General features: G+C 37.8%; 1 protein-coding gene and 1 pseudogene across 3 annotated transcripts in view; both read right to left on the bottom strand.

The window, feature by feature from the left end:
• RASA2 (RAS p21 protein activator 2) overlaps window positions 1-14,372 on the bottom strand; it is a 44,342-nt gene that overhangs the window by 12,632 nt on the left and 17,338 nt on the right. For all 3 annotated transcript variants that reach the window (XM_053390149.1, XM_053390147.1, XM_053390148.1), the window contains 9 exons: window positions 14,084-14,156; window positions 10,816-10,892; window positions 9,595-9,693; window positions 8,734-8,890; window positions 8,023-8,171; window positions 6,571-6,685; window positions 5,547-5,621; window positions 4,048-4,171; window positions 2,359-2,465 (listed from right to left, as the gene is read on the bottom strand). In XM_053390149.1, the coding sequence (XP_053246124.1) occupies window positions 2,359-2,465; window positions 4,048-4,171; window positions 5,547-5,621; window positions 6,571-6,685; window positions 8,023-8,171; window positions 8,734-8,890; window positions 9,595-9,693; window positions 10,816-10,892; window positions 14,084-14,156 (976 nt within the window). The remainder of the gene's footprint in view (window positions 1-2,358; window positions 2,466-4,047; window positions 4,172-5,546; window positions 5,622-6,570; window positions 6,686-8,022; window positions 8,172-8,733; window positions 8,891-9,594; window positions 9,694-10,815; window positions 10,893-14,083; window positions 14,157-14,372) is intronic.
• Window positions 11,981-12,039, bottom strand: LOC128414972 (uncharacterized; annotated as a pseudogene).

The raw sequence follows: 14,372 nt of genomic DNA, 5'->3' as shown, positions 1-14,372 counted from the left end.
TTCAATCAATTAGTAGATGAAACATCTTACATTATAGATTCTGGTTCTATAGTTTGATATGTCTCCACCAGACAAAAAGAGCTGTACTTTATTGCTTAAAAGGAGCCAAGGTTTCATAGAGAAATTCTACTTCATTTATCAAAATGCATTTAAAAGATGTATATACCAGTTCACTGCAATAAAACCTTTAAGTGTTTTATATAAATATCCATATTTAAGATGTTAAACATTTGTGCTAACTTTACAATACACAGACCTATATAATCAGACACTGAAACAATTTCACTTATTTGAATATTTAAAGGCTATGCCCTAACATAATATTTGAATCAGAGACTGAGCAATATCGTTTTGCTCCAATTCATGTAACTAGCTGAATATTTATTTTGTAGCAGAATAGCATCTTGAATTAAATCTGACACTTCTATTAATGCTCCTTCTGAAATTGTGATATATGGTCCCCAATATAACGACTGGATGCTACATGAAGGAATGTATTTCGACCTCACCAAACCACATAGTTACCTAAGGACAGAGCGGTGCCACTTCTATGACATTAAGTCTCTCCTCTTTTGCTAACAAGGATCAGAATCCTAAGAGGAGGAATGAGTGAGGGGGAGGAGTGACAGGCGAAAATGAGTACAGTGGATACATGGTGTGCTGGTAAGAAGTGGGGAGCATAGAAAGGACATTGCTCCAAGAACATGGAACCAGGAACTACATGCAGTGGTGCAGAAAATGTTTTGGAAAAATGTTTTGTGTCATAAGTTCATTAGTAACACTGAATGGATGCCAATTGCAAACACAGTATTAGGCATGCTTGGCAGGTTCAAAGTTGTAAATAATGTTTTACAGGTAATTAACTCTAACAGTCTTTAAATCTTTTTAAGTATTGCAAGAAAAATGTCTACATAACAATAGATATTAAGTGTGCATTAATTTCTCCCCTCAAATATTTGTGGTCAAATGCTTTGTGGCATATGGGGGGGGGGGAATGTTAACTTTTTTTGCTCTGTTTACTAAATTGCAAGTGAAGCAAACACAATAAATTAGATCACTCTTTGGAGCATCAGAAAATGTTTCTGATGCACATTAGCCTATGCAACGTGAATAGGAAAAACTTCCAATTCAAAGTTTTCCAGAAAACACATGTCACTGATTACATGAACAGCAGCTACAGTAGTACTATTCAGTATCCTCCAATTAAGAAAGAACACTGCCATAAAACAGGGGGAGGCAACCTAAGGCCCATGGGCCACAAGCAGCCCACAGGGGTCATTTAACCAGCCCCCAAGCCGCCCCCAAACTGAGCCGCTCACTTGGTGAGTCCCTGGGTGCTGTGCTAAACTGGCGCAGCACGGGGACTCGCTTCTGCGGCACCAGAAATCGCATCTGCGCAGATGCTGGAAATTGCAGGCTCATGTGCTCATACACACATGCAATCCGGCCCACGGAAGGATCTCCACTGGAGTGCACCAGCCCAGGCAAGGTAAACCTTGCCGGCCCCTGGCCATAAAGAGTATATTGATTTATAATAGCTTTTCCATATGTTTAACATCTTATATCCAAGTAGTTCACTCCACTACTACTTCATAAGCAATGTTGCAAAACTGATGCCTTTGAATACTGTTGCTGGGACTCACAAATGGGAAAAGAGGGTTGTCATGGGCTTCCCATATGCATCTGTTAGAACAGGACATTGATCTAGATGGGCCTTTGGCCTGAACCAGCAGGGCTCTTTTTAAGTTCTTATAAGACAATCTATAAATGAACATCAATAACCCAAGAAAAGAAAGCTATTATTGTGGAATATTTTCTTTTTTTGAGATGAGCAGTGCACAATGCTTTTGGGGGCACTTTCTATGCTATGTTCTTACTACAATGAAAACATCTCTGTGCAGGAAAGATTACATAGTATGTTTCACATATAACTGTCCCATTTGACATCCTGAACAACATTCTCTACATATTGCCAGAATATTAACAATATAGCTTTCTATACACCCCTTCAAGATAACCAAGACTTCTCTTTTAGGGCTTTCTGTCACTGTTTGAGATTACTTTGAAGTCAATAGGAAATGCAACCATATACCATACAAGAGATCAGGGTGCCAGCTACCTACTCATATCAATTTTCAAATTATTATTATTATTAATATTCAGGCAGGATAATTGCTCAGACCGTAGGGGACTTAGGGACTATGTAGTTACCTAGAGTTTATTTAAATTATATCCAGGAGGCCTATAAACTCACAGTTCAACTCTCCATTCACATTGCAAACGCTAGGCTTATTTCTATATTTATCTTCCTAACAAACCTTGCCTAGAGAGTTTGGACAGAACATTATTAAAACTTACGGGATGATGAGGTCGTAAATGGAAAGTATGAGGCGATACTACAGCTACAGCAAAGAAACGAAGAAATATAAAGCTGCTCACTGCAGAATATTGTACATGAGGGTCATCTGCAGAGAAAAACCATGAAATGTAAGATGTATTACAAGTTGGTAGGAAATGAAGACAATGAAAAACTTTAGCAGGATAATGTCATTAGAAAAAGAAGTACTGTTCTTTGGCAGAATAAAGAACTAGCAAGTAGGATGAAATGAAAGTGTGGTTATGATGCAAGATGCTTTTGCCATTTGTTATAGGGCACAAATAAGAACTGTAACACATCTGGTTGTACCTAAACTATGATTTAGTCATGTACACAAACCTTGAGCTTGTGAGCTCCATCTCCCCTCCTCCAGCACTATTGCAGAGAGGAAACTGGAAGGGTTTGCTTCTGTTTTCAGTTAATCATGGCTTATTATTGTGTCTGAACTAAAAACTATACCAATTCTTCTCTATGTTTTATGGAAACAAGCCAGGATTTGAAGTTGGCTTGTTTACTTAAACCATAGTTAAGACTTTGGTTTGCTTCACAGCTGTGCTGGAGAAAAGGGAATGGGGAGCTCATAAACGCAAGGCCCTTTAATGTAAACCAATCAGCCCCAGCCAGTATGACCAATGGTAAGAGACATTTACAGTTAGGAGTTCAACTTATTCTGGAGGGAACAGGTTCCCCATCCCTTATGTAAACCATCGTTTATCATTATGTACAATTGAAGCAACTATTTATATTTTATATCAGATAAACTATACATTCTAATAGTTTTCAGAGAACACATATTTTACTCTATACCAAGAAGGCTATTTCCCCCTTTTTATGTTGGGGGAGATGTTGTATAGTATATGTATGTTCAATATAGAATACGTATAACAATGTACTATTAAACTTGCTATTCAAAGCTTCACATATTTTAACCAATAAGTAACACTAACAGATGCATGGCTGTATTTCAAAATGTTGTCTAATGCAACATTTTAAAACACGATCTGTGTTTGTATTTTTCTCTTATACAGTGGTGCCTCGCTAGACGAAAAGAATCCGTTTCGCGATTCTCTTCGTCTAGCGGTTTTTTCGTCTTGCGAAGCAAGCCCATTGACAGCTTAGCGGATTAGCGCTACAGCTGTCAAGCGGCTTTCAGCGATCAGCTGTTAAGCGGCTTATCAGCGGAACAGCTGATAAGTGGCTTAGCGGCTTAGGAAAAGGGCGAAAAAAGTGAAAAAAACCCGCGGGGGGACGCAAGATTTTTTCGTCTTGCGAAGCAACCCCATAGGGAAATTCATTTTGTGAAGCGCCTCCAAAATGGAAAACCCTTTCGTCTAGCGGGTTTTCCGTCTTGCGAGGCGTTCGTCTTGCGGGGCACCACTGTACTGTATGTCTCTTATCTTGTGCTCTTTTCATACTGATGCTTTGGTATAACAAGCATGCAGTTCTGCTGATGCCAAATAGTATAGATTAACAAATACATATACTCCGTACACAGCTTACAGAAAGCGGATCATGTTTACAATAAACATTTTTAAAGTCTATTGAAAATGTAAAGTTGCAAATTTAGTCATTTCAGTTTCCTTATGAATGCTACTGGACAACTCTTTGAGAACACTTCCATGGACTTTAAGAGGTCTTACATAAGTTTCTAATTAAAAAAATACACTTACTAGAAAATCTTTCAGCAGCCAAGCGCCTCAGAGAACAGAACACATCACACATTAATTTAGGGCAACTTATACTTGACTGTACAACTGTACTGAATACTTTGTCAACATAGAAGCGCAGATTTTCCTAGAAGGCAAACAAATTATTTCAGAAATCCATACTGTTTTATTCTATTGTCAAAGAAAAATCTAATACAAAATTTTACATACAAGTTCTCCATTCTAGCATAACAATGGCAATCTTTTGGGAACAGAGGCAAATGTAGATCATATACTTTAAAGGTCAATAAAACACACTGGCATATGTACAGGTTAATCACATCTTATGTGAGGGTTACGTTCTAGAGATATAGAGTGTAAAGCCAAAATAGAGTATAGTCAAAACAACCCTGTGGAAACTTGGAAATGCCCCCCCATAAAAAGCACAGCACACGTTCTCCAAGGCCACTCTTACTCTCTCCCCTCCCATGCTCTCCCAAGGCAACTTGTACTCTACCTCTGCATGATCTCCAAGGTGCGATTGCCTATGTCCCCCCCCCCCCCGCCAGATGCTCACCCCTTTTGATTTATTTTTTTCGGCCAAGCACATAAAGTTCAAATTATGCATGTAAAACACACATAAGTTGCGAGTTACCTGTATACATAGTTACACAATAGAAAAGTGCACTGACATCTTCTACTTTCACTGCTGCCAATGGTACAAGCTAGCCAAAAGACAATCCATATATCACTACCAATGCTTACTGTTAATAATTAGAAACAGCATTTTTATGGTACAAAGTGGCTTACAAATTCTATCTTTATTGCAGCTCACTAATACTTTTATTTGAACAAAGAGTAACCTGATACTTAATAGCAACAACTCTCAAGGCTACCATAATGGGTCCAGGTTTTGAACCCAACAATGTAAGGTGCATGTTCAGTATTATGAACTGAATTATGAACTAATTTACAGTAGTACTTATTTATACTGAGGTCTACATAATTGAAGTTATACAGAGAACATTGGTAACTGGAAGCCAACACAAGTGGAAGAATTACACTCAGATTCTAAGTAATTTTGCTTGATGTTGAAATTTAGCACGGCTAACAATTATCACTTCAAAAATTGATTATACACTAGCTCAGGGGTGGGGAACCTTTTGCAGCCCAAGGCTGCATTCTGGCAACCTTCTAGGTCCCATATGCCAGTGGTAGGAGACACTGGAGGCAAAAATGGACAAATCAATTAATGTAAATTTTACCTTTATACAGTAGGCTGGTTTACACACCTCTGTCCTTCATTAAGAAAAGCAAGAGGCATTATCAAAGTTCAATAACACATTCCAGCCAGGCAAAAACACTCAAAGAGAGCACTAAGCAGGGCCAATAGGGGTGTAGCCGAGAAGAGTCCAGAGGTTGAGACAGAGAGGCTTAGAGTGCTGCCTCAGGGCCAGGCCTGAGGTTCCCCACCTCTGCACTAGGTCCTTGAATATAAGCTGAACAAAATCACTTAAACACACCTGGTGTATTTCAACATTATCAGCTTCTTTCAGTTTCAAAGGATCAATTTCGCAAGGTTTGGGATTATCACATATCTGAAAACAAGAGTAAAATTTTAGTCAGTTATATCAGGACAGGGCATTATTCAGGTCTGTTCTCCTTTACTGAGCCAGAGGTAAGAAGAGGGGCAAAACCCATCAATGTTCCCCAGAAGCTGCCTGTAGGCATACTGCAAACTTTTGAAAAAAAGATGGCCACTGCATGTTTAAGTTTCTAGGGACCGCACTGACACCTCAAAACCATGCATCTTCAAGGAGGAAGGTACCTTGATTTCCCTCATTTTCTTTTCTTTCAATCTTCCTTAATATGCTGAAAAGGTGCACCCACAGTAGCAATCTAGTAAGTTAATGGCAACATTGTGGATAAGTGTTTTATTACCCACCCCCCCAATGATCCTGGAGATTGGATTTCAGGCTGCCCAGATGAAGAAGTTGTATGTATATAAATTGTTAAGAACAGACATGAGCTGTTTCCTTCCTGTAACTGACTTATATGAATAGGATCAGAACTACATAGGCACAGCTTCACGTACACATAGATGGATGATACTGAAGAGATCACTTCAAGTACATTTAGGTATGAGTTGTCTTTGGCAACTTCATTCCTATACCAGTAGTATTCTTGCTGTTGAGAAACATGCCTGCATACTGTATGTATTTAAGGGGCACAGCAGGCAGATTACAATCATATGGAAAGCCACCACACTTGTCTGGAAGCTGCAGAGATTTTCCATAATATGTGTAGTGGGACCCTTCTACACTTTACAAGAGTCACGATAACTCGCCATGCAGATGTTTTGTAGCAAGTAGGAACTGTATTATGTCGTCCTTAGTAATAAAGTGCAGTTTTGTTGTGGTGCTCACTGGCTGATATCTAAGAAACAACTCTGCACTGAGTCACTGGTTAATAAAGCTGGAAGCAGTGCCAAAAAAATAATATTTAACCAACCAGCTTTGTAAACTTTAATGCATAATGTTACAGTACCTCATCAAGAATTGGTTTTAATGTAACTTTCAGGTAGTGCTTTCCCACTATTTTCATCATTTCATCTAGGCATCGAGTAGCTAAAGAATTCCCTCTGAAGATTGTATTTGCTTCCCTGCAAAGCAATATGAATCATTAAGAATTCAAGATGGAAGGAATATATAAATCATAACCTAAGTTTTCTGTGAAACGTTTCTAGCAATCTAGCTCATATACAGATGGTATTCAGAAACCAGAGTTTAAAAAACCTGCAATATCTGCGATATATTTAGCTAACTAAGATTAAATAGGTGTCTATGCCTACTGGAAGCCGAACTAGTTATAAACTTTAAGTCATCCTTATAGAGCTGTAAAGAAAAATCTGCCCTAAGCAGACACCTATCCTACTTCAAACTGACAGAAATCAAGACTAGGAAAGATATCTTCAATGATTAAAGCTAACAACTTTTAAAATGTAGAAGACACAAACCTATCATCCTAGGTACCTCTTTTTCTACCAGTTTGGTAGTATTGGTAGTGAACTGTCAATTAAACATCCCTAAACCTATCTTCAAAAACACATCTGAAAATGTCAACTCCTTTACACAAGTACATTCCTATTTGACAAAAGGATGAACTGTCCTTTCTTCTGGTTCTATCTACAAGTAGAATGTTGTGCTGTATCATTAGATATTTATTCAGAGTCAAAGCAGAGCTAGCAATATAGCCAACTAATAATGAAGGTTCAGCACGTTATCCACAGTAACGGGATCACACAGACACACAACTAAGTTTAGTCTGCCACCTGAGTTCCACTATAAGAGGTCCACAAACTATGGCTAACCTTAGTAACCAGTAAAATTCACTGTGTTCACCCTGAGACCAGGAGAGGGGTGACGTATTATTTTTGAGGCCATACTGATCTTCAGAGAAGTCTCCCAAGTGCTCCACACTGATAGGGCAGTGAGGGGGAACAGTGTCTGGCAGACACTCCCTGCCCTTCCTCAGGTTCAGGAGATCAATGGACCTTGCCAGACTTTTAGTTCAGTTTAGTTCTACTATAGTTCTTATTTAAGTTTACTTATTTATTTCATAAAATTTATACTGCTTGATTATAGAATATAGAAAACCTCAAAGTGGTTTACAATATTTCTTAGGATATTGGGGATCGATGTATAGTAGAGGCAGGTTCATTTGTGGATCCCTGTCAAGCATACATTTTGCATTACCATCAAGCAACTTGTTTGATACCTTTTGCTAAGGTAGTTTGAAGCAGCAAATTTTACAAGTTTTACACGCTTACTGTTATTACAATTTATACCTGCCCTTCACCCAAGGTCCCAGGGGCAGGTTACAACAATTAAAACACATTATTTAAAACCATTTAAAACATCTTAAAATTACAGAAATATGCACTTGTCATGGACACCAATACTGGGAGGAGGGAGAAAAGAGGGGAAATGAAATACTTACTGGGTATCCGTCAATTCTAACTCTGCCACTGCAGTGATAAATTGTACTAGTTTATGATGATGTATCAACAACCTTACAAGAGGCAAAATGGCATCATATTTATCTCGACATACTTCAGCCAAAATGTAAGCAGAAGAAGCAGAAATAGGCTATAAAAGGGGGAAATATAACTGAAATAAGTACCAGTTGTACCAAATGGAAAGACAACAGAACCACCAGAATTTGAATCAATTCCAAAATGTAGACATATAATGTTCTAAATTCACCCTGGATTATGCATGCCTAGAACATTTTCTTTGAACTGCAATTCTCAAGCCAGTCACATCAAGTAGCTTTTGAAATGCCACCTTTTCATGACATACGGAGTGGCTTTTTAAAAAATAGTTAAATACTCTCATGTTGTACAGTGTACCTCTACAAGAGCATTTAACTATTTTTAAAAAGTAAGAGTGTTACCTATAACTACACATACTAATATAAGTAAATGAATTATAAATACTTATAAGTAACAGTATTGTTTTTCATATATCTATATATCTATATCTATCTATCTATCTATCTATCCATCTGTAATTATTATTATGACTGCAGTGACAAATCTGGGTATCCTTTTAAAGCCATGCAAGGTAGAATTGTGATACCGGCCAAGAGGCAAATATGATATGGTATAACTTGCTCTTAAATGGTTAAACAGTCCCCAAAGCAGGTTACCTCAACTTCTGATGACTTTAGCAGCAAGTTTCTGAGGGAAGCATAGTACTGTGATGGAAGCACATAGTCTTCAGCATAACATATATTCAGTCTAAGTGATCCATGATCATCCGTTTTGGACGACTTATTTCCATTGTCTCTTGGCTGTAGAAGGTACCTTAAAAAAGAAAATCCAAGTGACAGAGATTCATTTTGCATTTTATTTATAGTTCACCAAGTAAAGTTAGGTCTAGAATAAAGAAGCAGCAATAACCTTGCCCTTTCCTCCTTTCTTTTTATTTTAGCTAACTTAAATTTGATTATTAAGATAAATTTTTGACTTTTTAAATTAATATTGAAGTACACCAAGCATTTATGTGCATCAACTATTATTGTAAGGGTTACCACTTTTAGATGTGGAGTTTGTGCTTGATGTAAGCAAGTCAAGAAATAAATGTATTAATATATTTGAAATATATATGCTTAACTGGCATTTATTTACTTGCATGTTTTTTAAACATCCTGCTATCAAAAGTGTGTGCAGAAAAAGGAAATATATAACAAAAAAACAATATTCAGATTATCACAATACTAGCAATGGATAAGGAAAAAAAGATAAGGGATAAAGGAGGTGGTCTCTCAGGTAAACTGATCCCAAGCTTGTACAGGGGCTTCTATACCAATAGTGAAATTTAAATTTGGCCTAGTAGAATGCTGTGAGGCAGTGCAATGCCTAGAAGAATAAAGTACAATTCTGCAGGAAACAACTGTAGCACAACTGTTTGTTTCCAGTTACAAACACTTTCATACAGTCATACAGATAACAAACCTATCCTTTTGTTTTAACTATGTCACAAGCTGCCTTTTGCCTAGTTTTCTTACCATGCTTGGAAGGAATCACTTCCTAACACCTTGACAGGAATCTTGATTTCTCCTAGGAAAAGGTCTTGTACCAAGTTACCATTGTTCCATAAATCAATCCTGAAAGTTAAATAATAGTTAACCATTTTTGTCATAATCATTTTTCATATAACTGTAAGAGTCATTATCATCACATAGAGAACCACACCAATTCAGCATGCACACAAACAAGTTTATAACCTCACACGCAATAGTTTAAGTTAGACAAAAAGTGTCCTATTTCTATAAAAGGCAACCATGTCAGCATATTGGTTAAAAGTGTGGCTTTATCAATAAGATAAAAGCAATATTGGATGAACTGAGGCACTAAAAAAAAAGAGAAAAGAGTGACATTACCATTTTCTTCTCAAGCATTTGCAGTTCTGTTTGCATTTATTAATATTCCTACTTTTTGCTCTTTCTGACTAAACTGTAACACTTCAATGACACATGCACTGGTTTTTATTTTTTAGTTCAAGCTCTTACAACCTAAAAAGCTGTAAGACTCCCAAAGGCATGCACTCTATGTGGGTTGTTGAGTCTTACCTCACTGACATTTCTGTTAAGACAGCACATATATTAAGAAGAAAAGAAATAAAATCCATTGTGTTGTGGCATGATTGATGTTCCCTTGCCTCCCTAAATGAGTTGCCTATTGTGATTTTCACTCAGATGTTCCAAATTACCCTACCTATATAGTTCAAGCAAGTTAAGAAATAAACTATTCCTATCCTCAGCTTTTCAGATGATAATTCTTTCTCCTTGGGTTTCAAGTGGAGTCAAGATGAAGACAGGGACTCGGGTGTTTCCACTCCCTTCCTGCTCCCCTCCCAACCAGGGGAAAGCACTGAGCTAAGAGATAACTTTTTCCCATAGCAAAGAGAGCAGGGGAGCCCAATGCCAGCTACAGCATACAAAGAAATAAGACTTGTTTTAGTTAAGTAATACTGAATATACCACATTTGCTATATAAAACAGGTAGTCAGATGTTCTGCTAAATTAACTGTTCAAGTTATGAAAGTAATTATCATGAGCTCTCTAAGTCTTTAGACTTACACCCACCCTGCCTCCAGCCAAAGTTGGATATTATTTATCTGGACAGCTTTCTGTAGTACTTGAGTACTGTTTTTATCTCCATCATAAAAACCATTGACAGTTTTGTATAAAAATGAATAATCGGTTTTAATGTACTAAGGAATATACCTGACTTCCAGCTTCTCAATATCTTCTTCTTCCACCTGAAACTGTGATTTTTTGGTGTAACTACTGGACCTTGTTACCTGCAAGTAAAACTCATGTAAGTAAGTTATTTCTCCTTTTGCATTTTGAAGTCTACCAATACCACACATTTACTACAAAAAGAATAAAAGTTATTCTAATATATCCCAAAACTGAGTGAGGAAACTCTTAATATATTTAGAGGGTTATAATTGTAATTGCCCTTATCTACAATTTGGATCTGGCGAAATAAGGCACCAAGGATTAAACTAAAGGTCGAGAAGGTAGTAAAGGATCACATCCTTCCATCAGCTACCATATAAATTACCATCAGCAATACTGTTTTGAAGGCTGCCAAGTCTTGATGCCTAAGGGTGTTTACTTTGCACTCAAAGAACTCTTTCTCCCCTTGCCCAGAATTCTAAATGGCAGAATAACTGCACAGACATCAAACTGAAGAAGCATGAAAGCAGAAAAGCAAAGGGTTGCATTGTATGTTGTCATAGTTACCATTTTTCAACAGGATGAGAATAGCTAGTTCTCAAAACTGATCCACTAGAAATGCTAAGGCTGGAGAGTTCCTGAATCTTCAAGTGATTCAGGTCCCCATAATCTGGAATGCATGCCACTTTCACCTTCCTCTGTCACCGGGTAAGAAATAAATCAAAATTTCCTCTGTGGGTCTACATAATTTATGGGCTGTATCCAACTAAGTAGACCCGCTAAAATTAATGGACCTAAGTTAGTCATATTCATTCATTTCAATGAGTCCAGGGCTAACACTGGATACAACCTTATGTTTGTGCTGACATGCTGAGGATTTAAAATATGGGTGGGAATGATCACTGCCTCCTCCACCCACCAAAACCCAGCTCTAGCAATATGTGGTGCATACAACAGTAGATAACTTGCAGGCATTAGCTCTGAAGAAAGGGGGGCTTGTTGTGGAGCTAGTGCCTCCACTCAACAGAAGCTTTGAAGGTGAAAGAAAGCTAACCCCTTCCTTTTCCTCCCAAACAACCCATGTCTGTTTGTCACAAACTGATCTTCTAACTGAACTGTTTTGGCTTTGGGGACGGAGGGCCCAAATTGCTGGTTAGCAGCTGGGATTTGAGAACTGATGGGAAGAAAGAGGGGAGAAAACTCTGTTCCATGCTAATCTTCTCTGTATCATTCCAATTTTAGTATATGTGCTGCCGAAGAGAGCATGGAGAAAACTCTGTTCCATCTTCCTTTTCTCCTCCTCTCCCCCAGCAATTTCCAGGGCTCCTCCCATATGAAGAAATGTCAAGTGTGGTAGACAAAAATTACAGACATGCATACCACAGCTGACCATGTGAGCAAGAGGAATGTTATAAGCCATTCCTGGATATTTTACAAGCTGCATATTATTTCATAAACACAATAGTGTCAATATTGTACAGTTATCAGTCAAGTATAATTCACAACCACAGCAACAATGATTTTCTGCTTTCTATTCTGCAGAAGGATTAAGCTGATGACCTTAAAGGCAGAAGACTTACCATGATTTGTGGATACTTTCAGAACTGAATATCACAATTAAATTTTAACACTATAAACTAGATTTAATCTATAGTTCAACATTCACATAACTAAATTATTTTTAAAAAACAAATCAATTGTTTTGAATATGTAGCTTTGCAACACTTGCTGCTAAATCAGATTTGGCAGGTGATCAGATTTTTTTTAACCTTGTAAAATGTGCTTCACTAAGTTACAACCATTAACAGAAGCATTCCGGGGAAAGTCAAACCACAGAGTTAGGCTGTGAAGAAGCCTTCCATTCAAGCCACTGATATGTAAAGCAAAGACGGCATTTCTAGCCACATACAGCAGAAATCATAATGGAGAACATCTATGAACAAATATTGTGCCCAAGATTTTTGAAGCAAAAAACTGATCAGCGATTGGGAAGAAATGAAGCTTTATTACAAAAAGATGAATAAAGCAGCTCATATTTTGAGCTGCATGAGCTCATAGCAGGAAAATTCAAACCATCCTTTGAGCTACACATATTTGAAATAGCCTCAAAAATGGCTACCTAAGATTTGTGCACAACTTACAGTCCACATATTTGCCTCCAAACTCCTGAAGCTTACTGTTCATTCCCACTGTTCTTGACTTCCTAGCAATTTTCTTCTGGTCTACATTGAATGCTCTTACTAAACTCAGACCAATCCAAAGATCTCTGCCTGTGTCCTTCATAGCCTGCTACCTTTTATACAACTAACTTTTCTTCCTTGAAATCCTCCACTACAGATTTTCTCTGATTGATCTTCATTATCTGTCAAATCACATGTTCAATATTTCCACTGGGAAATGCCTCCTCAGTTCCTCCTTTCTTTTGGGTGAAGTGGGTAAGGCTTCAGCATGATGCTCTTGGTCCCCAGCAGTTCCTCCTTCTTAAAAGACCTCAAACTTCATGGTTTTCAATACCACCTATATTCTGTTGACATCCAGCTTTACTTCTATGTCTCCCACCCTGTCTAATCCATCTTTGCCTACTTATTCAATATATGCATTTGGAGATTTTCTATCACTTTCTCAAACTCAATATGTCTAAGACTAGACTATATATCTTTTCTTCCAAGCTTCCCCCTCCTCTATCATTCTCCTTATCTGCTAACATTATTAAAATTCATTAGCCCAATCTGTACTTCCTGCTAAGCAAAACCATTGTTCAATGCAAATGTGCCAGAGAGGAGATTGCAGCCACTTTTCTACTCCCCAGCTGCTCTGCTCCTGCATGCTGTTAAGCTATAGTTTGATGACAATCTGCACAGCACAGGACAAACCTAGCTTACACAGCTCAGGGTTAGTCTGGAAAGAGCTATTCCCAGAGTCTATGCATTTGCACCAAGCCATAGTATGGCTTAGTGAAGCCTTTCTCAACCTGTGGGTCCCCAGATGTTGTTGAGCTACAACTCCCATCACCCCTAGCTAGCAAGGCCAGAGCTCAGGGATGATGGGAGTTGTAGTCCAACAACATCTGGGGACCCACAGGTTGAGAACCGCTGGCTTAGTGGTATGTGCAAACAAGACTATGTTAGCCAAGAATAGTTCTGATTTATGTTTTCATTCTCTATTATTTTGTTTTGTGTAAAATCTGACCCTTTGACTAAAACTCTGCCTATCTCTCTGGTGACCTCCCGTATTAAGTCAGCTAACAAAGGAGACGATAGCATAAATGCACAGACAACACACCAAAAGCTTATTTTGATAGATTACTTACCTCAAAATAAAATGTTTCATTAAATTGTGGATTGCTTGTTTTCTTCTTTACTTTTGTCTTCTTTTGGTCATTCCTATTCCAATATGGTACAGTTTTACCATACAGAACTTAAAAACATACAATTATAAAAACACTGTATTGATATGAATGAACCATGCAGTTAAACTATGTTTATGAAAAGCCTATCTTCAAACAGGAAAGCCATTCTTTGTAAACTGGATGCATTACTGATAACTTGAATTTGTGTAGCCCTACTGAAGCCAATATGAGCGTTACACATAGGTGTACA

This window comes from Podarcis raffonei, chromosome 5 (genome assembly GCF_027172205.1).
Source record: "Podarcis raffonei isolate rPodRaf1 chromosome 5, rPodRaf1.pri, whole genome shotgun sequence".
NCBI classification, from domain to species: Eukaryota; Metazoa; Chordata; class Lepidosauria; order Squamata; family Lacertidae; genus Podarcis; species Podarcis raffonei.
The sequence above is the reverse complement of the archived record's forward strand: the minus strand, read 5'-3'. Positions and strand labels throughout refer to the sequence as shown.